This window comes from Ostrinia furnacalis, unplaced genomic scaffold (genome assembly GCF_004193835.3).
Source record: "Ostrinia furnacalis isolate ACB-3 unplaced genomic scaffold, ASM419383v2 OfSCF0140, whole genome shotgun sequence".
NCBI lineage: Eukaryota > Metazoa > Arthropoda > Insecta > Lepidoptera > Crambidae > Ostrinia > Ostrinia furnacalis.
Genome location: NW_021130379.1, coordinates 41,021 through 68,342, shown reverse-complemented (window position 1 = coordinate 68,342; position 27,322 = coordinate 41,021). Strand labels below are relative to the sequence as shown.

At 37.4% G+C, this 27,322-nt stretch overlaps 2 protein-coding genes across 2 annotated transcripts; both read right to left on the bottom strand.

Annotated features, from left to right (window-relative positions):
* Nucleotides 1-284: 284 nt before the first annotated feature.
* On the bottom strand, nucleotides 285-10,924 carry LOC114352586 (zinc finger protein Xfin). The gene is made up of 5 exons (XM_028304241.1): nucleotides 10,563-10,924; nucleotides 9,786-9,932; nucleotides 9,624-9,701; nucleotides 8,591-8,671; nucleotides 285-6,180 (listed from the first exon to the last, which is right to left on the bottom strand). Exons 1-5 carry the CDS (start codon nucleotides 10,701-10,703, stop codon nucleotides 1,882-1,884), a joined length of 4,746 nt encoding a protein of 1,581 aa, XP_028160042.1. The 5' UTR covers nucleotides 10,704-10,924; the 3' UTR covers nucleotides 285-1,881.
* A 6,289-nt stretch (nucleotides 10,925-17,213) lies between these two features.
* Rab26 (RAS oncogene family member Rab26) lies at nucleotides 17,214-26,431 on the bottom strand. Its single transcript, XM_028304164.1, has 5 exons — nucleotides 26,126-26,431; nucleotides 25,046-25,156; nucleotides 23,081-23,189; nucleotides 21,232-21,342; nucleotides 17,214-18,034 (listed from the first exon to the last, which is right to left on the bottom strand). Exons 1-5 carry the CDS (start codon nucleotides 26,339-26,341, stop codon nucleotides 17,793-17,795), a joined length of 789 nt encoding a protein of 262 aa, XP_028159965.1. The 5' UTR covers nucleotides 26,342-26,431; the 3' UTR covers nucleotides 17,214-17,792.
* Between the last annotated feature and the right edge of the window lie 891 nt (nucleotides 26,432-27,322).

The following is a 27,322-nucleotide window of genomic DNA, read 5'->3' as shown; positions in this document are numbered from 1 at the left end:
AATTCATAGTATTTTGGTTAATTACTAATTTTATTTACGAAGGGCATATGACGCTATTAACCAATAATTCAAATTTCCAAGTCATTTCGTTTTCTGTTAACTGCAAAATTAATTCAATTTTTATAAGTGCATAAGTTGATATTATAGCATATCTAGCTAAGTATATCTTTTGAGAAATCACTATTTGATAACTCATGAAAGGAACGTGCATTGATTGGTGGTGCAAGTACCTACCCAAGTATAAGCTTAGATAAAGGGAAATTAATTAGAATAAAAGACAAAAGTTAATAATTAAGTCACTTTATTTATCAAACCACAAGATGACAAAATTAAACCTCATCTATGGACATTTTCCGTAATAATAGAACACATTAGTCCGAAACTTCACACGGAACCAATACAAAAATTACAAATAATATGTGTAATTTCAAACTTTTCTCTAGATATAACAATATTTCTAGAACAATCTGATAAATGATTTCTTAAAAGTGTACTGCGAAATTTGATTTGGAATTGACAATATTTATGATTTTAAAAAATTTAAATCTAACGGCTTCGCCAAATATCAAGACTACATTCGTAGCATAATTTTTAAACTATTCGTGAATTAAAATCGATGAGCAGGCATTTATTTATATCCATGTACGTCATATTACAAGAACTGATTTTGAACCTTACACTAAACACATAAAATTCAAAATCCATTAAGAAAATCTGTTGGCGACCGTAGAATATTCCGTATTATAACTTATTAAATGCATCGTAGTATTAAAGCAATCAAGTATTTTCGTAAACAATTTACATCTTTAGAGGAACATCTTTATAAATACGTCTTTTTATACTTACATTAATATACTTCTATGGAGTCAAAACAAACAAGCTATTTTGGCACTGGTCATGGATAGATACAGTTGAATGTGCGTTTTATAAACAGCATGCAGATAGTAAAATAAACTAATATTCAGAATGTGAGTGCAAAAATAATCACAAGTACTTGAATATTTAGGCCAATGCTTATCATCCATATTTAAAAATCATACCACGGTATGTTGTTAGTATACAATTCATCATCTCACCATAGATGAGGAGACATGCCCTAAGTGGTTATTTACTTTGTATAAAATATACACTTGTAATTACTAAAAATAATCAGTACATTTTAAAAACTTAAACGACCGTTCCATTTTCAATCCAAGTCAATATTCTAGTCTAACCCCTAAATTACATTGACGTTATAGAAAAAATATTTACATTTAAAAACTAAAAGTATCATCATTTAAAAATTAAATATTTATTCACCAAGATCGATTAGATCTCACAAAAATAGATTTTAGAAAATTACATGTAAAACGAACCTTAATTAAATTCTAACACACTGGTTATTGACTGATTTTGGTGACTACGTTTCAAAATTTTGGCCCAAGATTCCAATAAAAAACATTTAAGATTTTGCCGATTGTTAATAAACATAATTGCAAAATTAATAATTATAAGTACTACATACAATCATAGAAGAAAAGTAATGCATGCTTCATAAACTACTAACGATCCAAATCCCAAGTCTTCGTATTCACAATACAATAAATAACACAATAGAGTGAGCAGAGACTTAACACGACAAGAATAATAAGAAAGAGAAATAAGAATCCCTATATTAATTAATTTATTATTACGAAAACCAACAATAGTCAAGGAATGACATCTCAATAACTTAGCAATATCATCACACATACGACAGTGTCCGATCCAAAGATCAATTTACAATGAATATAATTCACTTGTCTCTGGACGCCTACACTAATGCGACGCGAAGTAAACTCGTGAAACTAACAAAGCTCTGCTTTATCATTTCCAGAATGTTTACCAATCATGAGAGACCGCTCAATGAGCCATCTCGATGTGTCGCTGCAGACTCTTCTTGTTCATGTAGAAACGGTCACACATGGCACAGGGGAAGTACACCTTCTCGTTGTCCGCGTGCCTCGCACGAGTGTGAGAAGACAGGTCGAGGGCTCGGGCGAAGTAGACTTTGCAGATGTTGCAGACGAATTTGGTGGGCGTCGCGTGCATCGTGCGGTGCGCGATCAAGTCTCGCGGGGTGGCCACGCCGTCGCCGCACTGGCCGCAAGTGAACTCGCCCGGCTGCGACACCGGCACGCTACCGTCGTCATCCGACTCCCCCGAATCTTCCCCGTGGTGCCTCGTCAGGTGGGCCTTCAACGCCTTCTCGCTGTCAAACTGAGCTCCGCATAAATCACACGCGTGATTCTCCTCCTCTTCTTGAACCGCCCCGGACGAGCTACCCTCGCCGCCTTCGTAATGCTTCTTCATATGAACCAGCAAAGTCGACTTCCGCGTGAAACTCTTCTCACAGACGGGACAGAACACCGAGTTGGGTTGATGCACCTCATCCATGTGGCGAAGGTACGCGGCGCGCTTCGTGAACTCTTTGTCGCATATCGTGCAGTATCTGTCTTCGACGCCGCCGGACATGTTCTGATCCATTTCTACGGAGTCATCCGACCGCAACTTTTTGTTTGGGTTTACGACCGTCACTTCGACCTCCGGTGGTAACCTTCGCTTGGCGGCGACGGCGGCGGCGGGCGACGAGTGCGACACGCGGGCGAGTTGGACCGGATCGACGACCTCGTGTTTGCTGACCTTGCTGGTCACTTTGTGCTGAGGCATCCAAAGCCCGGTGTTGTTGGCGGCCGCTTTGCCGTCCGGCGAACGCAGATGCCAGCCTCGGTGGCTCTTGAGCGCCGCGATCGATGTGTAACTCTTATGACAGATTTCGCAGTCGAAGGTTTGCGGTTGGGAAGGGACCTGATTGATACACTGGTGGTTTTGTAACGCAAGCATTCCCACGAACTGTTTGCCGCATGTGTCGCAAGGATATCTAGCTTGATATTCTACACTCGGGTCCGCCGAGTCTTGATCATTTTCGTAATCTGCATCTAATTCTTGCTCGTTATCCTGCATCTTGCTATTATTGCCTTGGTTCGCATTATAGCCTAATAGTTCGCGTGCGTGAGCAGCTTTGAGATGTTCATACAGCTCCAATGTCGAATTCAGTGGCTTGCCGCAGATCTTACACATCTGGGATGACGATTTGTGAACATTCTTCCTGTGACGGTAGTATGACTTCTTATCTGAAAAGGTAATTTTACAAATCGTGCAACTAGATCTGCTACCAGCTTCGCTTGGCTGCTGGTTATCAGATCCAGATATTCCATGTTTGGCTCGCTTGTGCTTCCACAAACTGGTTCGAAGAGGAAACCGTTTGAAACAAAGTTCACACGAGAATGGCAGCAGATCTTGACCCTGAGGCGTCGATTGTTGAACGTTATTGGCAAAGTTCGTGAAGTTGAAACTATTAAACTGTGGCGTCGACAGAATGGCTCCACTTTCATCTGCATTATATTCATCGTCTTCTGTGGACGCTTGCATGGTATTTTCTTCACTGTCATTCCTATCGTTGATGAGGTCAGCGTGAAGCACTTTCTTGTGTTTCCAAATGTTCTTCTTGTGCATAAATCCTTTGCCGCATATATCACAACAGTAAGGAGCATTAGGAACATTGCAATTTGGTTTGAAGGCTACAAAACCAGGTTGTACGGCAGTAAACGATTTGATTGGTTTGCCAATGATTTGTGGAGCAAAACCCTTTGGTTCTCCGGGTTTTCTATTGGTCGTGGGCACTTTAGCATGAATGCGCATGTGATTAGAATATGCTTGACGACTTTTGAATGATCGTATGCATATGTCACAATAGAACTCTGAATCCATCGTCGGGAATGACCCAGCGCCTGGGTGAGCTTGTTGAACGTGTTCTGAAAGTTTTTGTGGAGTACTGTAGGAATTTGTACAAACGCTGCAAGGATAAAATTTGACACGCAGATGGGTGTTCTTATGCTCGGCGAGCTCAGATGGACGTAAGAACTTCTTGTCACACTGGTCGCAATGATGAGCGACTTGATTATGTTCAGCGACCTGGTGATCCGTCCAAGCGTCAACGGTTTCGAATATGGCATTACACTCAGTACACGAATAATGATATTCCTCAGCTTCTTCCTTGACCAAGGACATATCAGGTTCGGTGCTTTGCATACCCAAGGTCCTATCAGAATGCTCAGTGTAAATATGTTTGTTAAGATCAGTAGCTTGTTCAAATTTGCCATCACAGTGTTGACAATAATGTGGTTTATCCTCGTTGTGAACCATCTTTAAATGTTTTATCAAATTTGGATAGCTACTATTCTTTTTTCCACAAAGCGAACAATCTGTGGGTCGTCCATCAACACACTTATTTTGACTATCAGAGTCAAAGCTTCCGGCATGAACGGCCAAAGCGTGATCATTGAAATCTTGCATATTGACAAACTTTTCAGAACACAAATCACATGATATTATGACTGTGCATTCACCGTTACGGATATGTTTTTTGATAAGACTTTTATCTTTGAATCGTGCTCTACAATGAACGCAGTGGAGGGGCACCCTAGACTGGCCATCTTCATGAACATCCAAAACATGTTTCATTATGAACTGCTTTAATTGGAACTTGGCTGGACATAATTTGCAAGCATAAGATCTTGCGTTAAAGATGTCCTTATACTGGACTTTATTATCCTTTGGCTCTTCCAATACTAGGTCGTCAGTTATTCCATTTTCGTTGTAGATTATTTTCCATAAATCTGTGCAACTGTTGGACCTCATGTGGCTGAGCAGGGCGCCAATGTGTCCGAAGGTTATAACACAGTTGTAGCAGGTGTGTTTAGGAACTTTGTGTCCATTCTTTTGCAAATGTTGGATGACCGCCTTTCTCCGGGGATGCTCACGATCACAACATAGACACCGTTTTGTATTGATTTGTTGGATGATGTCGCGATATTTGAGAATGAAATCTCTTTGTGTTTTAGTGACGTACAACTTGTCAGGATCCAGTTCTTTGACGCCTTCTTCTGCTGTGTCATTTAGATCAGCAGATTCTTCAAGTTCCTCCTCCTCCTCCTCATTAACTTCACTGTTGTAGGAATTTGTTTGCATATCCTCATTTATTTCTACTTCTGGTGCTATTTCCATCGGAGGGAGATCATCGTCATCTTCATCCCTAATCTCATCGTGATTCATTTCATGATCATTATCACCGTCCTCGATTCCATCTTCTTTTTCTTGATTTTCCTCTGCAGCTTGGAGGTCACTTTCATCGATGCCGATATGCTCTTCACTGTGTTCTGGTTCATTTTCTTCTGCTGGATCTTTCTCGTTTTCACTATTTTGCTCATAGTGATTAATTTCTTCATCATTTTGGTTATGTTCTTCTCCATCTTCGGCATTATTATCATCGTCTTCACCTTCAACTTCTCCTTCATTCTCCTGCTCACGCGCTATCTCTATTTCGTTGTCCGATTCCATGTCGACCGTGTCATAGTTTTGACCTTGGTTGTTAGTCATGTCGCCGTCCATTTCTTCATCACCATCACCCTGGTGGTCGAATCCATCCGGCTCTGACAAAATGGTTTCCACTTGGAAAGATGCAATTTCTGGTTCGGAAATCAACGTTTCGGGACTTTCTGGGCCCGAGTTAACAATTTCAGGTTCGGACACGAGAACTTCTGGTTTGGACGTTAGGAGGGTCTTCAAAATTTGCGGTTCCTTTTTCTTTATTTGCAAATCTTTAAGCGCTTTGATGCGCAGAGGATACGGCAGATTATTTTGAGCTCCTTTAGGCGTTTTAATAAGTATCGGTTTCGGTGGAGTGATAACTTTGTGTGGTGCTACTTTCGAAGGCATCGGTTGTTTGAGGAGTTGCATTTTGTGGCTGATGGGGTTTGGCATGAGGCGGGCTTTGGGGTTGAACGGGTTTGGTCTTAGTTTCGGTTGCATGTGGGAGGGTTGTTTTTTGTTGACGACTTTGTTGGTGTACCTATCGAAGCTGTGTGACGTGAGTTCGTGACGGCGCGCGTTGTGGGAGTACCTGTATGAGCGGCCGCAGACGAGGCAGTCCTTGGAGGCGAGCTGCTGGATGCCTTGCCTTGCATGCAGGGTCTCGCCGGTGGGCCGCATTACCGTGATGGATACCTCAGGCATGTTGGGCACTTTGGTATACTTCTGTGGAGGTTCCCTCATCTCCTCCTCGTCGTCTTCCTCTTCTTCCTCTTTATCACTCTCGATACCCTGGAAATTTAGATCAATGGGATATTTAAAATGGGAGGAAAATAATTAAATAGCGCGGGATGGGTGAAATAAAATTAAAAATTATATTTAATAATGTATATTATGAGAACTAAAATATAGTTATGAGAAAAGTTATACTCCACTTTACATACATCTAAAATTGCTTATTAAATTATATCTGGTTATTTATTTAAATTTTAACTAACAGTGAACCTTTAATATGAGAGTTTAGTATTTTGAGAAATAAAAAATACTAACTTTCATAATATCCAAAATAATCTAACAGAATGTAAATATTTTTACAACAATTTTAACAATAATATAGTTTAATAGAAATAATAAATGTTAGCTCTATTCTATGTATCAATAAAAAAAAATGTAAATAAATCCAACACTTTCAATATCTACTTAGAAATTAAAATATTTGTGTAAGTAAATGTGACACTTCAGTAGTTTACTAATTTATTACAACAAAAATAAAAAATACTTCACTAGGAAGAAACACTTCTTTAAGTAACAATTAATTTTACTTCTAAGATAAATAAGTACAAAATCGCTTATGATCCAGAACACATAGTGCAGAAGTTAACTGTGTGCTCTTTACAGATGAACTGGCCACACTTCAGACAAAACTGCTTTGTTCTTCTGTCTCTCTTTGTGGTTTTCACGCAAATCCGGCACCTTCTTCGGTTTTTATACGGTATATCTTTCAATAAAGTAAACTTCTCACGCATTCGTGAAACGTCAGTCATACAAACATCTGCTACAAACGAATCCTCACATTCTAGGAGACTAAAAGCCAGTTCATTGATGAAGTTACGACGTTTTGTCACTTGGTGCATATTCTGCGAACACCATATAACTTGAGCATTAACGGCAGCAATATTTAGAAGAGTAAAGAATAACGAAAGAGTCCAATCATTGGTGTGCTGCATAGTGGTGTAGTAGTGCATCAGCACATCTATAACTTCCACAGCAGATTGGTTCTTCCTATACGAAGCAGCAGCTGTGTTGAAATTTTTATGTCCCCTCTTATAAAACTTTGGCTCATTCGTCAACACATTCAACGACTTTTTCTTAGAATTCATATAAGACGTCAGTGCGATATCATTGTCAAGAAATCCAGTCAAAAACGTCTTACATTTTCTGTATTGCGAAACAAAGAGCGGCGGTATGATATCATCATTAGGATGGGTGGCCGCAATCGAATACAACTGATATTCCTTCTTGAGTTTATCAATCAAATCCAATGATGAGTACCAGCTGTCCATTATTATAGTTCGGCCCGATCCAGCCAAATGTTGAACCATTTTATTCACAATCGCATCAGCACCAAAATAGTGATCGGTAATTACATCCAAATTGCCGATATAAAAACTCGCCGAATCCACCAAAAGAACCATTTTCAAGCCGCGTTTTAGCGGTTTCTTATCAATGTTGTACCGAAATGGACAAGGCCCATAAACTGGGACAATGACCTCATCAATGACAACCAAGTTATCAACTTCATAAGCAGTTCTGCAGTTCATTGCAAATATTTCGAACACCTTACGCATTCTTTTCATGATATCAAATTGTATTATGCTGTCATCATCGTCTTTGTCGAAGCTCATGTTCTGTATAAGGAACTTGAATCGTTCATACTTCATTGCACTTCTGACACATGGAATTCCACAGTCCTTGTTCCAAAGGTCACGGGTACTTTGATGTGTTGGTCGCATAATGCCATGGAGATAAAAAATTCCAATGAGTGTTCTAATTTCCCCAGGGTTAGTGGAAGTTGATACATCATTTCCAGCTTTGAGAATGTTATCATTTGTAGATGCAACAATTAATTCAAGCAAGTCGTCTGTAAAGAGCATTTGCCATGCCTTTTTAGGTAGTGCACATAATTTGTTTGTTCCTATCTTGTGCTTTCTCAATCTTGCGGCTTCTTTTATTTTTGCATTAATCAGTGATGTAGACAGTTTTGGATTTTTTGATAGGACCGTCCTGTTTTTGCACATGTATCCAGTTTTACAATCAATGTATTCGTCATCTATATCCATTTGAAGCTCGGCCTCCGAGTCAGAGTTGTGATCGGACTCTTGCACATAGTCACACTCTTCAATTGACTGGAGTGAATCAATGACATCATCGTCTTGCACCATGTCCAATATTGCATGGACTCGTTGCCAGTCCATGCGAGGGTCTACATTTTTCTGTGGATGAAATTAATTCATTGAACTATTCTCACACAGATATTCTCTAATAAAAAAATATGTTTTACTTATAATTTAGTAAACAACTGAAGTGTCATAAAGTATAAAATTTAATGAAATTGAATTAACGTATCAGTTCTATGCAATTGTTTCGCTCAAAATGTTTATTTAGTGAGTGATAAGACTGCCAATGGACATGTAATCTTTACCTTATCACTTCGTGGAGTGAGCCCCAATGACGCCAAGATAGGTGGACCTTCTGGCTGCACCTTACTGGAACCTGCTGCATTCTGAAATTTCATTAACATAATTTTAGTTTGCAATAAAATAATTTTACTACCACTAAGTTCTTTATAAGTTTTCAGTACATGTTTATTGCATACTAGCTGACCCGGCAAACTTCGTACCGCCTTAGCGTACAGATTTTCTTAATATTTTTTCCGTAAGAACCATCCTTGGACTTCCACAAACATTTAAAAAAAAGAATTATCGAAATCGGTTCAGCCGTTCACACGTGATGCCGTGACAACGCGAAACGGGTTTCATTTTTATATATATAGATATTTTAACTCCCACATTTTAAATATAAACAACTGTCTTTAACGTCCTATGCCATTCAAAAGTACGGGCATAAACCATCTGGATCTATCATCGTTCGCAAATGCATTTCCAAACTTACAAATTGTAAATTAAGCACGGCAGTTACTACGTTTAAGAGCCACATTTGAAATTAAATTAATTAAAAGTAAAAATACTATTAAAAAAGAAATATGAAGCTGGCCATGAATTCTTTTTGGAAAAAATTAAAATATCCACTATATCAAGGGTCATCAAGGGCATTTAAGTTAAATAACCAAAAACTGTACAATTTTTTTATTTAAACTATTGTCATTACTAAAAAGTATGTCTTAGTTTTTTTCAGTGTGTAGTTAGATCGTTGAAAACTAATATGAATTGCTTTATTAAAACCAATAACTTATCTATATTATCAATGAAAAAGTCCTTTGAAGAAAGCAGAACAAAAACATTGCACAAATTCCTTACAACTGTGACGTGACTACAGTACAATGTCCTTGACATGAAAATGCTAGCACAGATGCTTTGCTGAAAGTACCTACTTTAAGACAGACATTAACTTCTCATGATCATTATGATTATTCTTTTTTTAACCTTTGTACACTACACTCATCATCAAGAATAGTTGAGTTGATAAGATAACACTTAAAACAGGATAACACTCACCTCATTGTCAGGGTATGACCCATCAATGACCACTCCATCATCATAAGCCTCATCAGCAGGTTCACTCTTTATTTTTATCTGGAAATCCATTTATAATATTAACAAACAAGTCACATTCTAAATAACAAGTGACAAATCCAAGCATGAATGTCTGGAACATACCTCTTCTAGTTGGCTGCCATCCTTTTTTATCAGCAACTCTAATTTGTTTTGTGTCCTTTCACATACTGTCTTGAAAATATGCCAGTTATTGACATTATCCACACATTTCCTGCAGACATTCGTCGGCAGGTCGTCATTCTCGCTTATCTGGAAAAATAATCATACGCAATCATTGTAAGGGGCTTCCTATTCGCGCGCATTTCATCAGAGCGAGCGAGGCGAAACCGCGCTTCATGAGTACATAGATACGCGAGGAGAAACTAAGTAGGTAGGCGTAGGTATAGCCGGGCGGCTGACTCCTCGACCGAATAAGTAGAAGCGAGTCGAGTGCCAGCCAGCGAGCCCCTCGAGGGTTACCGCTCGATATACACACACAGCTATAGCGAACTCACGCCGACACCGACGCTCGACCCGTTCGAGAGACGAGCTGCACCGGCCTGGTCTCGTCCGATAAATCAATACACGAGATGGCCAACGCGAGGCCTCGTAACGACACGCAGACCCCCTCCCGACCTGACCCCCGGGAATAATGCCAAACTCGACCCTCATGATACGCGCCATTCCTCGCCGGCTGCACGGAATGTGACGCGACGCGGCCACGAGTCGAGCGATAGCCGAGGAACATTACAAAATGGTGGACGATCTTACGACATCTCCACCTAAACGCAGCGCTGCCTGACATTGCACGAACCGGGGCGGATGACGAGTTCTCACGTACACCAAGGGTCTACTTTCACTAAAAACACCACTCAAGCTCATATTTAGGGCAATCCTTACCTGTACAGAGACGCAATCCTTGATTTTCGAAGCGAGAACGGGAGGTTCCGAGTCATCCGAACTGGTGGTAGGAAAAATCGGCAGTAATTCGCCTCGAGATGACAAGCACAGTCGACAAACACGATCATAATTCACACTCATTGTAAATAAACACAATTTTGAACTTTTTACACTGTCCACAACGCTTATAAAAGAGACGCCATGTCACCACGAGCACTTCAACACAAAGCACTGCACATCGTTCTTGCTTGAGCACGAAAGCGGCTGATGATGAGCATGAGAAGTCGATAGGTTCGGTCGGGACGGCTGGCTCGAGTCGCCGACCACCTGTCGTTCTGCGCATGTGCGCGTAGAATGGCGTCAATGCTGCCAACATAAAGACGAAAAATAATGTACAGTTTCAGGGCTCGCAAACAAATGGTATTTTATTAAATAAAACCACGCACGTGTTATTTTTAAACTTGATCACAAGTTAAATAAATACAACTAGGTAATAAATTGATTCGATCAAGATTGTATTTGTTTGTTTTAAGTTTGTTGTTTATTGGTTTCAAATATCAAGCAAGAGGTATCGATAATTAAGTCAAGTGATCTTTGAAAAACAGAACCTTGTGAGGACAATAAATTTAGATCGTTCGAGTTTAATTATGTTTTCATGCATGTATTATTTTTATTTTATCCCTAACTAGCTGACCCGGCGAACTTCGTACCGCCTTAGCGTAGAGATTTTCTTAATATTTTTTTCCGTAAGAACCATCCTTGGACTTCCACAAACATTTAAAAAAAAGAATTATCGAAATCGGTTCAGCCGTTCACACGTGATGCCGTGACAACGCGAAACGGGTTTCATTTTTATATATATAGATAGATTAGTTCGTTCGGACACACACGAAAATCAAATCCATATCTGTGTGGACATTTTATAATATTGCGATTTTTAATTTCTAGGACTGAAAACGAATTATTGTAATTATTAAAATTGAGTAATGTTTTCTTTATTTTTATTTTAACTGTAAGTATGGCAAAGAAAATTTTATTTTATGCTTTTGTTTGATAAAGCTATTATAAATAGTGTCAAATATTTATTGCATACTAACTGATCCAGCAAACTTAGTACCGCCTAATTATGTCTGTTATTCATATCATAAGACGCCATTGCGTGGTCGGATATCAAATCATCACGTCGTCATGATGACAAGTCACCCGACAAGGTGGTGCACTGCACATTTAATAAACCTTTAGAAGTGTTTTTGTTCCTAGTAACTTTTTTTACTACAGTCTCGTTCAAATTATACTGTTTGTATTTGTGTACCTATTAAATAAATATTTTAATTTTATTATCAACCAGAATCCAAGCAGCCGCTACCAAACTAAGGACCTAATCGATATTGTGTGTATATTCTGTGGTATTATTAATGTCCTTAACCTCGTAAAATATTTCTGAATTGGTTTTCGTCATTAATGACAAATTATCATGAATGTGTATTTCCAAACAAAATAATTTTATTATTATGTTGCTTTAGTTATCAAAAAGGTTGCCGTGCCCTGAATGTTATCGTCTGTCTCGCTCTAACCTATATGGAAAATAGCGCCAAATTCAAACATCGGAGGAAATGTCAGCGGGTTTCATTTTAGCGGCAAATACAAAAGTTCGTGTTCGAGGAGTAGCATTTTTAATGGGTTTGTTGTGAATTGTTATTTTCTATTGTGATTTGTAATGCTACATTAATTTATTTATAAAGATAATATTCCAAAGAGATAAATGGAATACTGACAAAAATCTAAATATTTACCTCGAATTAAAAAAGGGTCCCATTTTTATCCTTTGGGTGCGGTGCGGAATCTTAAAAAGGACCCTTGACCTAAAACATCACGTCTTTTTTGTTCACCTGTTATTTTTCTGATAATAAGAACATTTTACTGGTGTTATTTTATTGAACATTTCTTGGTGAGTAAGTAGGATTCCGCTTGAAATGGTTGATCTAAATAAATGGAAGTGATAGGTATAAAAAAAAACATTTTAATTTGGTATAATTTATTTATTATTACTTAATGACTTATTATTTTTTGCTGAAGCAACATTCAATGGCACACAACATTTACAGTTCTAATACACAATTGATTATGTTTACTTAAATCCATAACACTTATATTTTTTTTAAATTTATACAATATGTTACCTTTGGTAGATTAGTATGTCTATTATTTTAATGTTTTAGCAGGTTGGATTTAATGAGAATCCAGTTTTAATGGAAAGATTTATTACCTTGTGATTGCCTACATTGCTACATTTTTGGAACTGTCGAATAACCAAAAAAGTAATGTCCATTTATTTAATTAAAATAGGCGGTCTTCAGTGGAATGTTTTTAAATGGTTAGTAAGTTATGGCACAAGTTATGGGTAAAACCTTGATTTTAGTCATTACGTCACCCCAGTGACGTAATCTAGATATTTTATAAAAAAAATAATTGAGATCTAAATCAGTAAATCGGGGATAAAAAGGATACATTTACAAAAAAATATTAGGCCTCTAGAAATGTGAGGATGATGATGTAAAAAAATACATCCAGGATTTTAGGCACAAACAACTTGTATGCAGAAATAGGTAAGTAGGTGATTTTTTGTTTTTATTGTCCAGGTATGTCATTAATACATACGAATTTATTTATTTAACTAGCTACGTCTACTTTATCCTTGCAGTTTAGAATTTAGACAGTAGATATAAAGTGAAGAGAAAGATGAAAATGCCTGTGATTGTTTTAATGATCTCATGTACACACTTTACTTATACTTTAACAGTCTAGTCCGCAGTATACTGGAGTACTGTAGCCCGGTGTGGAGCCCCGAAGTCATTCAAATAGACTGGAGCGTGTACAAAAACGCTTCTTGTATCTTCTTGTATCATCTTAGCTATTCAGATAACATGTGTCGTTCACTACAGTCCTATGAGGCTCGCCTTTCACACTATGGTCTTACTCCATTGCACATCCGTAGGAAAGCTTCTGATTTACTTTTCCTTTTCAAGGTCGTTAATGGTCTTATCGATGCCCCGGATATACTGGAACGTTTAAAATTTGCCGTACCTCGTAGTAGCAGCCGCGTGCAAAATCGAAAGACGTTTTCTATCCCTCCGTGCAGGACTCGACTCGGTCAGCACTCCCCGTTACATCGCATGTGTACTTGCTACAATTCTATGCGTTTTGTCTTTGACATCTTTTTTGGTTCTCTCGTCTCCGCCAAGCGCCGTATCAATACGGCTATTCTTGATTTAAAATAGTCTAAAATTAGTCCAAATTTTGTTTAGTTCTGTGTAAATGTAAGATCTGGTTTATCTGTGTAATATTCTTAATAAGGTGGTTTAATTAATTATTTTTATATGCATGCTGTGCTTACATCGAGTAGGGTAAATCAGTATGAATTGATTTTACACTCATTACTTACTTTTGCATGATATTTGATTGTACCCAGTTTTGTAAGCCAAATAAAAAAAATAAAAAAATGTACAGACAGAAGTGGTAGTATTGTTATAAAGGTGATAATTATCTATTACACAGTATTAGGTTTTTAGACTTTCTTTCCACAATAAAAGTAAGAGGTAATACCTAAACGCGCATCTTATAATAAAACTAGTTTAATCGATACTTACATTACAATTAATTATTAAAATAATATTTTATAAGGAATTTAATATTTGTATAGGATCAAAATATATTATTACTTATACTTACTTTATTACCTACAATAGTTAGTATGATTTACTCTTTGAGGTGAGTACAAAATAAACTTATTGTAATGCTGTAAGCATTTTAATAATTACAAAAAAGGATGTTTCTGTAATCAAGCCATATTTTAACCATATCTTTTATGGACAATGTACGAATATAATCCTGCACATTACTTGTCTTATTACCAAATAATTTCTTTTTTTTAATGGATTTTAACTTGCAACGATCACTATTGTTTTAAAGAAAAAATCCATTCCCCAATAATTTGAAGTAGGTAGATATGTATGACTCTACATAGACCCGTTTTAAAATTAATATCACGGTCATATAAATTAATAGGTCACGTCTTAACTATTTCTTAGTGAATTATGTAATATTATAATTTATTTATGAATATATCATTTTAAACCGTTTAATATTTACTATAGGTAACAATTAACATTAATCATGTAAGTAAGGTAAGTGCCCCCTACTTCGGTATATTAAGGCTCTTACGACTTTAACAATTTATTTAAAAATAACCAAGGATGATATCAGTATGAAAGCTTTTGTATGCTAAAGTTTGGTCTTTTGACAGTAACTTAATACATAAATTATAGTTATATGGTTTAAACTTTTTTTAATATTAATTGTTCTGCGGACCTCTTGTTTGGATCCTGTTTCGTGATAAAATTTTGCTCTGTTTCTAAGTTCGTGAACTCATGTCCCCTATTTCGGGATAAAGTTTTACGCATCGAGTTAGGATATTTTAGTAATGATTAAGTGTTAAATAAATTTAAAAACGATAGTATAAATTTAGAATAAAAGAATTCTGTGAAATTGACGATATTACTTACCTGAAATATTCATGAGAAATAATGTGAGTCTGTCTAGCTAGGTAGGTACGTACCTTCGTATAAAGATTTGATTTATTATTCTAACAATATGTGAAAATATTTATGTAACCATCAGAAATGTAGGGGGGCCATACCCCCCCCCCCCCCTAATTTATCTTAAAATTGGTCATTTATGTGAACTTCAAACTCGTGTCATATAAATTGTAGTGAACGAAACATATACCGAATTTAGATCATGAGAAACTTAAATAAATGTATTATTTGTGTCATAACTTACATTTCAATTATCATAAATAATTATTTAAAAACCAAGCATCAAAATATTATCCATAATATCCTTGATTCGGTAGTATCACGAAACAGGGGACACCCGAAAAATAATATGTACGCTATTTCGTGAGTCCATTAATCGCAATTTTAAAGTAATTCTACGTTTTCATATAACTTTTTTCTAAGCCAAATCAATTGTCAAGGAACACATGAAACCACTATTACAAGTTTTATGCAAATGGACGTTTCTTCGCCTTTTTATAAGCCTAAGAAGTTGGAGCGCTGACCTTACGGTGAGAACAACATTTTCACGCCGCACGGCTGTTTTTGGCTCTCTGAGAGTTTGAAGCTTCGTATTGCTCTCATTTTTGGCGCCACAATGTTGGTACTTGGTTTTTTAGATAGCTTAAATAATAGAGATTTTATAGTAATAAAGAATTTTTATAAATAATATTCCATTTGCTTACTATTTGAGCTAGAAAAAAAACTTACGAACTTACGTACTATCACGAACTAGTAGCCGTTTACCTTAGGTCATCTAATATATCCAACAAATATCTAATACAATCTGTTCATCACAATACATTTTTGCTTTTTATAAAGGATGATGGGCACAAATGTATGGAAAGTGGTACCCGCTCCAATAGCCATAACCAATATATATTTTAAAAGGCCTTTAGATGTAGGAAAATGTCTGCTATGGGGCCAGTTCTAATTCACGTTTTGAAAGCAGTAATTCCACTAAGTATTATAATGAAAGTATAACACAATCATCCATGTATACGAGTATGTATTATGACTACAATCTATTAATATAACTAAAATAAGCATTGAAAAGGAAAGGATTATACCTACGATGAACTACCCAAGCTATTAGCCCTTTATTCGCTTTCATCATAATCATCATGATCATTTTAGCCATAGGACGTCCAATTGAACATAGGCCTCCCCCAATGATTTCCACAATGGCCGGTTGGTGGCGGCCTGCATCCAGCGCCTTCCCGCTACCTTTATGAGGTCGTCGGTCCATCTTGTAGGTGAACTTATTGGGTCTTGTGGGTTTATTCACTTTAGCAACTCATAATAAAATCCTTAAGAAGTAATAAAACTTTAACACCTTTATTAATAAAAGTTACACCCTAGTTGAACTCTAGCTTAAATTGTCATTTGGTATGGAAATGTCATTTTAATCCAAGGTTCTTCCTAGGTGGAACTTTTTATTAATAAGGGGGTAATACTTCTTTAAATAAAAATATTTATTTCACAATTATCCCCATCAATAATTATAGAGTTAAGGAAGGATGCTGAAGCAGTAAACCCTTCCTGCCTCGCATAACCTAAGTACCATACGATGGACACGTATGATACTTCTTCTTCTTCTTCGGTCCCTCACTGATGAGGATCGCGACCACAGATAGTGTTCCTCCACAGACTGCGGTCATAAGCTGTGTGGACCGCACGATGCAAACTCCCGCCCACCGTCTTCCTCACCGCGTCCGACCCTGCCCCGAGCGCGTCCCCCTTCATACTGTATGATACTTAGGTATACAAAAAGTATCTTTATCTTCGAACGCAACCAGATCTGAGGCTGGTGGCCATAGTAAATGTTGTTCGTCTTGGTAAGACCTTTCAAATGACACTACAAACATAACTATTGGAGCCGGGTACCATTCTGCAAAAAAGTATGTATATCTTCGTACACAACCAGATCTGAGGCTGGTGGTCATAGTAAAAGTTGTTCATCTTGGTAAGACCTTTCAAACGATACTAGACACATATCTATTGGAGCCGGGTACCATTTTGCCCATTGTCCTTTTCAAAAAGGCATTTAATAATTATTATTTTTATAATGCAATGCAACTAACGATTTGACAGCTTTTGTTCAAGGTCAGCCTATCTTAGAATATTTTTTTTTACCCAATTAGAACCTACCTACCTAGTCCACTTTAAAGTATTTAATAGGTAGGTAGTTATACCTACTTAAGTGTTACTTGGATAAGTCTGCACTACAGATGTGCAGCATAATAGAAGAATTTATTATGAAATTGAGTTGAATTACAAGAATATTATTAAGTCTATTCTTTAAGAAATGGTTGATTAAAAGTTATAATAGATAATGACATGTTAAAAATAAAGGTCTGCCATTTGGAGTAGGTAGAGCCATTTTCTTAATGAATAGACTTTTCTCCTCACTTATTACAAACATGGCCTCTATTATAATTTGTGCTGTCGGCATTGCTTGCAGTCAGCCCACTGATTCAGTCCTTGTTTACACCAGTCACTTCCAGTCCAACAATGAATATGTCAAAGTTTCAGATCTGCTAGTCAGCCTGCACGACGACATTGGTCCGCTGAAGCGTTCTAAATTCAAACGCCACATTTGAATTTCGCGCGCAATTTACGAACATGGCGGGCACGAGGACCTCTGTTCCTGCGTCTGGTGCGCGCGCACGGCCAGCCTAGACGGGTCGACGGGGTTCGCTTTCGCGACTAAAGAGCGCGCCACATGGGCGAACGCCGCTTCGACGTTCAGTCCGGTTTTGGCTGATGTCTCCATAAACGCCACTTGGTACTCTCTCGCCAGCCGCTGCCCTTCCTCCCGCCGCACCGCCCGCTCGAGCCCGCTGTCGGATTTGTTACCTGGAACGAGCAGACTGCATTTGTAGAGGATTGTAGGGTTATTTCATAAGCCTGAGGCGTATACATTTTGGTATGAGGATTCTGCGAAAGGATTCCTTGCGATTTATTTGTTTCTTTATATGATTTGTCAGCACTCAGCAGTTAACTTTTGTTATATTATCTTGTAAGGTATTCAAAGAATGGTAAATTTTCCAGATTGATAGTAAGGGGGCGTCCATAAATTACGTGAGGCTTTTAGGAGGGGGAGGGAGTCAACAAAAACCTCACCAAATCTCACGTGGGGGAGAGGGGGGGTCTCGGGAAATATCACGTATTTTTTTCCATAAGAAATAGAGAAATAGAGTTTACCAGAAAACTGGGTTAAATCTTAAGTAAAAAAATTGGACAAGTGCGTGTCGTGCCACGCGCAGTGTAGGGTTCCGTAGTTGTCCGTCGTTATCACAATATATTTCAGAAGTAAGCAATTACTTCATCTAAAGTCACTTTTAATATTTTCTTCTAAGGAATTTTTATTAGGTATGAAATTTTATAATACATGAGTAAAACGACTATTACTCTTGAACTAACTGATCTATCTTAACCGCTATAGTTTTCCTTGAAAGTTCATAAAAAGCACTATAATCTTGAATTTTTCCAGATTTATCAAGCTAACAGTTTAGTTTTTAGCGGGGGGGACGCCCTACTCGGACAAAAAATTGCACTTTAAACTTTAATATTTTGCAAACGGATCCCTAAATCGAGAAATGGTCTTAGAAAACCCTAAGCCATTTTAAAAGACCTATCCAACGATACCCCACACTATGGGGTAAAAGACGAAAAAAAAATCATCCCCACTTTACATGTAGGGGAGCTACCGTAAAAAATTTTTTTTTTTTCAAAATTTTATTCTACCCTCTTGTCGGCGTGATTAATATACATACCTCTACAAAATTACAGCTCCCTAGTGCCAATAGTTTCCAAGCAAAACCTCGGACAGACAGACAGCCAGACTTATGGAAACTATATTAGGGGTTCCTTGTCAGGAGTAAAAAATGATATTTGTATGATGATAATGTCATTTTATTCTATACAGTCTAAACAAATAAAACTAAAAATGCTTCCGTCTGCATGTGTGAATACTAAAATGCAGAAATACTGACGAAATTAAGAAAATTATAAAACAAGTTATTTTTTTATCAAAATCGATTTTGCTAGATTATTAGTGATTTTGTAGAAAGGAACAATTAGACTAGGTACTTCTGTAAAAAAACAATGTGACCCTAGTACTAACACTAGATACACGTGTTTTTCTGGACCTATTCGTAATCAGTGGGCTTAGTGCGACTTTACACAATCGTCATCCGCTAGCGACTGCGTAAAAAATGACATACATTAAATGTATGATAATTGTAGGTACAGCGTCCTTAGCAGATACTTTCAAGAACTGAAATCTTTAACTTTATAGATCTTTTTGATGCACTCGTTAGCGACAACGTTAAAGCACACAAAAAAAATGTTACTCCAAAACTATTAAATTTCGGATTTTTTTAATATCACGTGAGATTTGGGGGTGGGGGAGGGGGTCAGGCAAAATCTCACCAAATCTCACCAAGGGGGGCGGGGGGGTTGAAAAATAGGCAAAATTGTCTCACGTAATTTATGGACGCCCCCTAATTGGGTGACACTATCACAAGTCGTGGCAGAAACCTTAGCAGTCTCTAAAGCCACTTAAATCTAAACTTATCTATCTAATATCATAAGTACCTACTCGTATCAACTCTTGCTCTTACTGCTAAAATACCACTCATAAGATTACCAAAATTTTACCACAACCTACTTACATTACTAAAAAACCACGTGGAACCTATCAACCTACATTATACAGGGTGGAAACGATAAGTGATCTCACTCGATTATTTCTAAACTATACAAGATATCGAAAAACTGATTACTGATCCTGAAAGTGCTTCACAAGCTCTTTCAAACGATATCAGTAATAGGTTACACAATTAACTGGATCTATCCGAAAATTTAATGTTTTCAGCCTCCATACTAAATGTATGCCACTATGCCAGCCACATAATATTAGAAGTGTTAATTTTTTTATTTTAAATAATAAACACTTAAAATTAACTCGTAAATTGCATTCTTATTTAAAGTTATTCATGGAAAACATTGGTTTTAAGCTTTACTTGCTATAATATTATCGAGACATGAGTGCCATGACTGTGGCAGTACTAAATGTATGGAAGCTGGAAACATTGAATTTTCGGATAGATCCAGTTTATTTTAGAACTTATTATTGGTACCGTTGGATAAAGCTCGTGAAGCACTTTCAGGATCAGTAACCAGTTTTTGGATATCTTGTATAGTTTTTAATAAACTGTGGTTTTACTAAATGTATGGAGACTGGAAACATTGAATTTTCAGATAGATCCAGTTTATTTTGTAAACTATTATTGATACCGTTGGATAGAGCTCGTGAAGCACGTTCAGGATCAGTAACCATTTATTGGATATCTTGTATAGTTTAGAAATAATCGAGTGAGATCACTTATCGTTTCCACCCTGTATAAAATACCATTCAGAGCCCAAAACTTTTTACTCGAGTAGCCTCGTAAATACCCTGGAAGCGTCTTACTTTCCTTATGTGGCTGGGTAATCACATCGTGGGAAGCCGAGGACAAAGGTTGGCTGGCGTAACACCGTCTTTCTTGGAAGCAATAAAGAAATAAGACAACAAAAGGAACAAAGGCCACTTGAGTGTCGACAGCCGACAAGTGCAAGGGTCGAGTCGAGTGACGGCTAATCAATTGTCCAGGGGAATTTTCTAATAAACAACATTTTGGTAGAAATTAAGTACAAAGTTCCGGATTCAAAGGATGAAAACGTTAAACGACTTCCACGGCTTGCCACGAGATTAACTAAGTAACTGGTAAATTGTTTTCTAGTAAGTACCTATAATTAGGAAGATAAATAGGTAGCTATGTCTCTAATGACCGGCATGATATTTTCATAAAAGTTCAATTATCCCTTTTACAAAAAAAAATAATTACCTAAGTACTTACTTACTTACTTTCCTGCATTTCGCAAAATATTTGAATAAGTTCACTTAATTTCATTGGAGCAGTTAAGAGTTGATACCTGAAAAAAGCGTGAAGCGAGACGTTTCTGTAGGAATAATTGGAAGTTTTGTAGCATTTTTATCAGCACTTTACCTAAAAGCATGATGACGACGTCGTCCTGAGCGTATTCCCGGATTTCCCCGAGCCATGCGCGGATGTTGTCGAAACTCGTCTTATTCGTCACATCGTAGAGCAGCAGTAACGCTGTTAATTAAAGAAAAAGACACATTGTTATTGCTGAAAAATGCTCTAAAGTTCTATGAAAATTATTAGGCCTTTTCTTTGCAGTATATTTTTTGCCATAAGTCTCAAAAATCAGTTATTTAACGAAGTTTCAGCAAGAAGTAATTACTTAGGTCCAGGTCTCCATAATGAGTATTTAATGCATTATCTTACTGGACCTCCAAGTCATTAAACATCGAAACGAGAGCTTTGTTCGTTGTGTCGTACATAATCCAGATTATCCATGCAATGTAATATGCAGATGCAAAACCTATACCTACGTAAACCCACCATGGTGCATCTTATAATGGAACATTTCACTTATCACATGGCGTAGCTTTTGGCAGTTTGCCAATGTCGCGACAGTGAAGCTTAAAAATTGTAGACTTCTCTTAATAAGAGGGCTTTTCATGTCCCTTGGGAAATTTTATACAGCTGTACCATGTTTGCGTATGGAATGTTATATTTCATGCTAACGATGCAAGAAGAAATAAATAAAGATAACACAGAGACTCTTTGGAAAAAATATTCTTATTTACATATTATTTAGTACCTATGTCGAGGCCTGGTGGTGACAAAGATACGCACTTGACCGTTTTATTTTTTAAATTAAACGACAGTGAGAAATCTATTTCGGAGCCGTGCGATCTCTGCAGTCCAAGTGGGACTGTCTCAAAGGAAGATTAGGTCAAATCCTAGGCTAAACTAGACAAAACATCGTGGTTCTGGAATGGAGGAAAGATGACTTTAGATGATAATGATTACGAGGAAACCTTTTGCAATCGAAGACAAAAAATGTTATTGCTTTGTGAAAGTATTATTGTTTCTTCCGACAAAAGTCAAATCAACTTTATAAAAGCTTAGAAAAGCTTTATTCTTCTGACAAGACTCAGAACGGTGGCTTAAAAGCGGAAATACGTTGCTCGTTGAATTGCGAGGGTAGTAATCATTTCCAGGAAAGCTTGTTTATTCTTAGGGAATATAAAAGCTTACGTTTAAGTATTATTAGGATCTATATTTATTGCAATACTTTTATGATAATTAAACTTTAATGTAAGATAACATTAAAGTTTAAATTGTGATTATTTCCGTTTCAAACAATTCATAATACCAAAAAGGACTCTACACTCTCAGTAAGTATTAAACACTTATCGCCATCGGATGTTATGGGATATTTTTAGTTCTCCACATTATTCCTTATACTCGTTCCCAACAGGATAATGATCATTAGCGAACTAATGATGTGCTAACTGCTGGGAGTGGCCCATATGTGCGCGCACTCCACACGTGATCCGGTTTGACGTTGAGGTTGGATTGCGCACACGCACCGGGTCGAGGCCAATTCACTCGCGAGTGGATGGAATGGAATGGGTTTGTGGCATGTCTAGACTACCGAATGCGTGGTCTGATTAGCTACTCTGTGGTATAGAAATACCGCGCGTTCTATTTCTAAATTAAATTGAAAAAAAAAATGTTTCCTTATTTAACCTACCTACCTCATGTAGATAAGCAGGATTATTTGCGACTACAGTTGTTTACAAGCTCTCCTCAACGCTTCGAGTAGTTTATTATACGTGAACTAGATGGCGCTACTAGTCTCATTTGTAGCTTGACTCGAATGAAATCGACTGTAATTAGTTGATTGTGTGTATTAATATCCTTTCGAGAATAAATACCATTATGAATGCGTACTTTAAAAGGTTCTACATAATATTCTTACCATGGGCGTCCCTATAATATGCGTGTGTCACACTTCGGAATCGCTCTTGGCCGGCCGTGTCCCAAATCTGGAGTTTCACCTTGATGCCGTCGACGGTTACCACTTTATTCTGCGAACAGATGGCGCTAGTTGTACCGAATGAAAATGTAGAGATGATTTATGATGGTAGAGCTGCTTGAATATCGTCACATAGTTAATGATTAGTTCGATGATAATGAGTGATTAGATAATAGTGGTTTATTAATAATAGACATACCTACACTGGTAGGAAAATGAAGTTACTAGTTACTCACATAAAATATTTAAAATGAAATTAACAATACCTAACTAATTTAGTCTAATTACTAATTAAAATATCAAAACCATAGCCTAATTTGTTTATGACCTTCCCCCCACCTAGGTATTTACAATAACAACGATGACGTAAACCTATTCCCAATCTAAAACTCATGGGCGCTCAGTGACAGCATCCATAAATCAAAATTGCAAAAAGTTAGCAAGCAAAAAATCGGGCACCATTGCTAACAATAAATCACTCACGCGCGCAGTCGATTCGATTCAATCAGTGCTGTCACAGCGAGGGGCGGGAACGGAAAAAGCGCGCCAAACTTCAAACACCAATGGCGTGGAGGCGACCCGTCCGCTTGCAACACGTGACTGGCTAATTTGAACTTGGAACCCTTGACGGTCATGAATTTTTCTTTTATGGCCAGTATTAATATGGTAATTGAGAAGATGGAAGTTAACTAAATGATTCTTTTCATTGTTAGTCGTCTTTAATAATTTCTGCCAAGTAAAGAAAGATGCAACGGCTAACAAGGTTAGGTACACGTTTCAAGTTTTTTTTTAGTTTCGGAATGATATCAGTATCAGATTAAATTAAACCTATGAAATTACCAATAATAATGCCTATTAAGATTAGATGCCTACTTAATACATAAGTATAAGTTTATACACATAAACATAAATAAACATAACTGACAAAATTAAATGAATGTCATTTATTACGCGCATACATTTCTATAATGACTGTAGAGTTATTAATAAAGTAAAAACGTTACTACACGTGGAAAATTGTACCGTTTCACAATCACAACCTGTGACAAACCATAGGAAATTTTATTACCTCCGAGCTGCATCTCCATAATGCCCGATATCGTGTAATGCCTACACGTACACGTGCCGTTTTAAAACCTTTGCCTTTTAGTGTCAATTTGTAAAGTGCTTTGATAGAGTTTTTACTGCGCTGGACTCGTGCCTTTGTAGGCTTTTATTTTGTCCTTTATTTAGTTCGAGTGCCCATCGTTTATTAAGATACATGATGTTTTTTTATGTATGTAACTTTAATTAATTAGTTTAGGTACTTCGCGTTACATCTAGGGCTCTCCAAATCTGACACGATCCCGGGCTAATCCAAATAAGTTAAAATATAGGTCATGGAATGCAAACTTAGGTCAATGTTTACAATCACAGGTCTTCGTAGCAACGAAACAAAAACGCGTCAAAAAGATTTTATTTATAAAAAGATGTTAACTAAAATGCTTCAAATAGAATAGTCTCTATTCTCTAATACTCGAAATACGTTACGAATTTCATTGTTTACAAGCACATCGAGAATGGACTTCGATTTTCGATACGAGCATGTGCGGGAAAAGCTTCGATATTTTGCGAGTGACGAGGGACACTTCACAACCTTCACGGCGCGAAACATCATGTGCATCAGCGTAAATTCACGGAACGACGATTCGCTCGTGTGAAAAGCGCGCTTTCCTTTATCAGACATTGGAAAAAAGTCACCATCTCATTTTGAATGTTATTTCCTTGTGATAAGATCCTAAAAGCTAAAACAGTGGAAGTTTTTGTCAACTTACGCTCCAAAATAAAAAACAATAGGAACTACAAATTTTCCGTAGCCAAAGAAAATCAAACCATAAATCGCTTAGTGTAAAGTTCAGTTTCCTATACCCGGAAGTCGATCCCGACTGTGGATATGTAGTTCCCGGCCAGGAAGGTGCCGTCGCGGAAGCGCACCAGCATACAGGTCTTCCCCACCCCGCTGTCTCCTAGCAGCATCACCTGGAAATCGATAGACAGGGAAATAAATACGTGTAGACCTTTATAGACGTGCATAGATTAGGCTGGTTTTAGTGTCACGCGGACCGTCCGGTGCGGACCTGCTCCGCACGGCCAATCTGTATGAACTTTTTTTTTTTTATGCTAGCCAAGGCAGGTATTTGACCGCAATCGCACCTGGTGTTAAGTGAGATGCAGTCTAGGATGGTACATATCTTCTACGGAGCGTTTTAGAGTAATGCGTTCCGGAGCGATCTGTACTGACAGTCCGCGTGACACTTGAACCAGTCTTAGAACTCTACCTTAAAAATAAAAAAGAGTAAAGATCCCTCCACTATTCATGGCTATGATGAACTACATGTTGAGGAAATAAAGTGTGGAAATACAGATTGTCATCCTTTTTAAAAAACGACGAGGTATTGTCCTTTATGCTTAGAGTTTTGGTAGAAATGGCAAAGAGGTAAAGGGTACGAACAATATTTTGGGAAAATCATTGTGAAATCAAAATTGTTGTTTCCATTTTCACCCAAAATTACCGCGACATAATCAAATAGTGACAATGCAAACTATTGCGGTTAAAAGCGGAGATAAAATTATATTTCCTATTTGTGCCAATTTAATTATACCAGGAATTTGAATTGTTTCATAAATTTATACAGTATGAAGTATGATAAATAATTAGTTAACCCAAACTTAACGAGGAATCTATTTTAAACAAGTCCGCCGAATAATGTTTTCATTATAAAGCATTATTGAAATATTTAAAACATCATACAAAGTTCAATAAAATTAAATTCATAGAGCAAGTACCTAAGTAAATAAAATTATGCCCCTGCTAACGAGGGCTTCAGCCCGGGATTTCGTTTTAAAATTACTCAAATATAGTTACTCAAATACAGAGTCTGTTGTTTTATATTTTATACCTCTTTTATAATAAACGTACCTAAGTTCAGTAAAAAAGCATTTACTTACTTTGCCAAAGACCTCGTATTTGTCCTCTTGCTTTCCCTGTTGTTCCCATGGTTCCGTAGGGCTCGGAGGTTCACTGTGAGGCATGACCCCCTCCTGGTCATTTTTATCATCGTCCTCTCTAGCTTCTGGAAGGTTCCTAGCCCATGTTGGTCGGACCCTTCCAACTATCACGCGTTTTTCCATCTGCCTGTTGTCCACGGAGTTTGGATTCCACATTTTTTATTTTTATACTTTTGAAACTCGAACACTGATGTCGATTATTTTTGGTTTTTTTTTTCAAACTGTAGCTGATGTAGTTTTGTTAGTTGCCAGTCACATTTTAATGTATTTTTTTATTTCACTTTATTCCTCATCCACACTAAATTCATAATAGTCCAGTAGAATTAGCTTTTAAATCGGAAATAATTCCTACAAAAGATTTTATTGTTTCAATGGCTTCTTTGGTTGCCCATTAAGACTCTCCTAAGTTTTCGACTTCGACGGAGTTGTGCTTAAAAAAGTGGTGGGGGCCCCCGAAAGAGGCATTTTTTCGGTTTTCCGGTTATACCGCGTAAAGGACTTACCCTATCAAAAAGTGGTCTTCATGACGGTTGAAGGGCACTTAATCCTGCATTGAATAAGACCAAATTCATATGTTTTGGACAAATCGTTCTCGCGCTAAAGTTCGGCAAAGTAGAAAATATACGTATAATTAATGACCCTCTCCACGTCCAATGGTTTGTTACCCACAGGCTTCCAAGTCTTGAAAAGGGCCACCTCAACCAGTGTAACCCTATCAAGGCTTACGAGCTTGATGCGCCTATCCTTGTTCGTCCCAGACGTTCCTTAACTGCGGTTGCTGCACCTCTTCCTGGCACTCACCTGAACGACTCTGTGTTACCTACTGTGGCTGCCCCTCTTCCTTGTATCCTCCTGCATGACTACGTTGCCTAGCCGTATGCCTGGTCTAAGGTTCGACGCCAAAAATCAACAACAACAAGTTCATATTAAAACGCTGAAGAGTTTTTTGTTTGTTTGTTTGAACGCGCTAATCTTAAGAATTACTAGTTTGATTGAAATCATTATTTTTGTGTTGAATAGCTCATACATTGAGGAAGGCTATAGGATATATACAATCACTCTACGACTAATAGAGGCGAAGCAGTAAAGAAAAATGTTGCAAGCACGGGAAATAGTATTTAAACTATTTTCACTCGT

What these genes read in the sequence shown, in the direction of transcription:
- LOC114352586 (XM_028304241.1), bottom strand. Translation starts at nt 10,703, where the DNA reads ATGAGTGTGAATTATGATCGTGTTTGTCGACTGTGCTTGTCATCTCGA. An exon ending in AGGATTGCGTCTCTGTACAG is followed by an intron (nt 9,933 to 10,562) that starts GTAAGGATTGCC and finishes TTATTTTTCCAG; the next exon opens with ATAAGCGAGAATGACGACCT. An exon ending in ATGGCAGCCAACTAGAAGAG is followed by an intron (nt 9,702 to 9,785) that starts GTATGTTCCAGA and finishes ATGGATTTCCAG; the next exon opens with ATAAAAATAAAGAGTGAACC.
- Rab26 (XM_028304164.1), bottom strand. Translation starts at nt 26,341, where the DNA reads ATGTGGAATCCAAACTCCGTGGACAACAGGCAGATGGAAAAACGCGTG. An exon ending in AATACGAGGTCTTTGGCAAA is followed by an intron (nt 25,157 to 26,125) that starts GTAAGTAAATGC and finishes ATCGATTTCCAG; the next exon opens with GTGATGCTGCTAGGAGACAG. An exon ending in ATATTATAGGGACGCCCATG is followed by an intron (nt 21,343 to 23,080) that starts GTAAGAATATTA and finishes TTTAATTAACAG; the next exon opens with CGTTACTGCTGCTCTACGAT.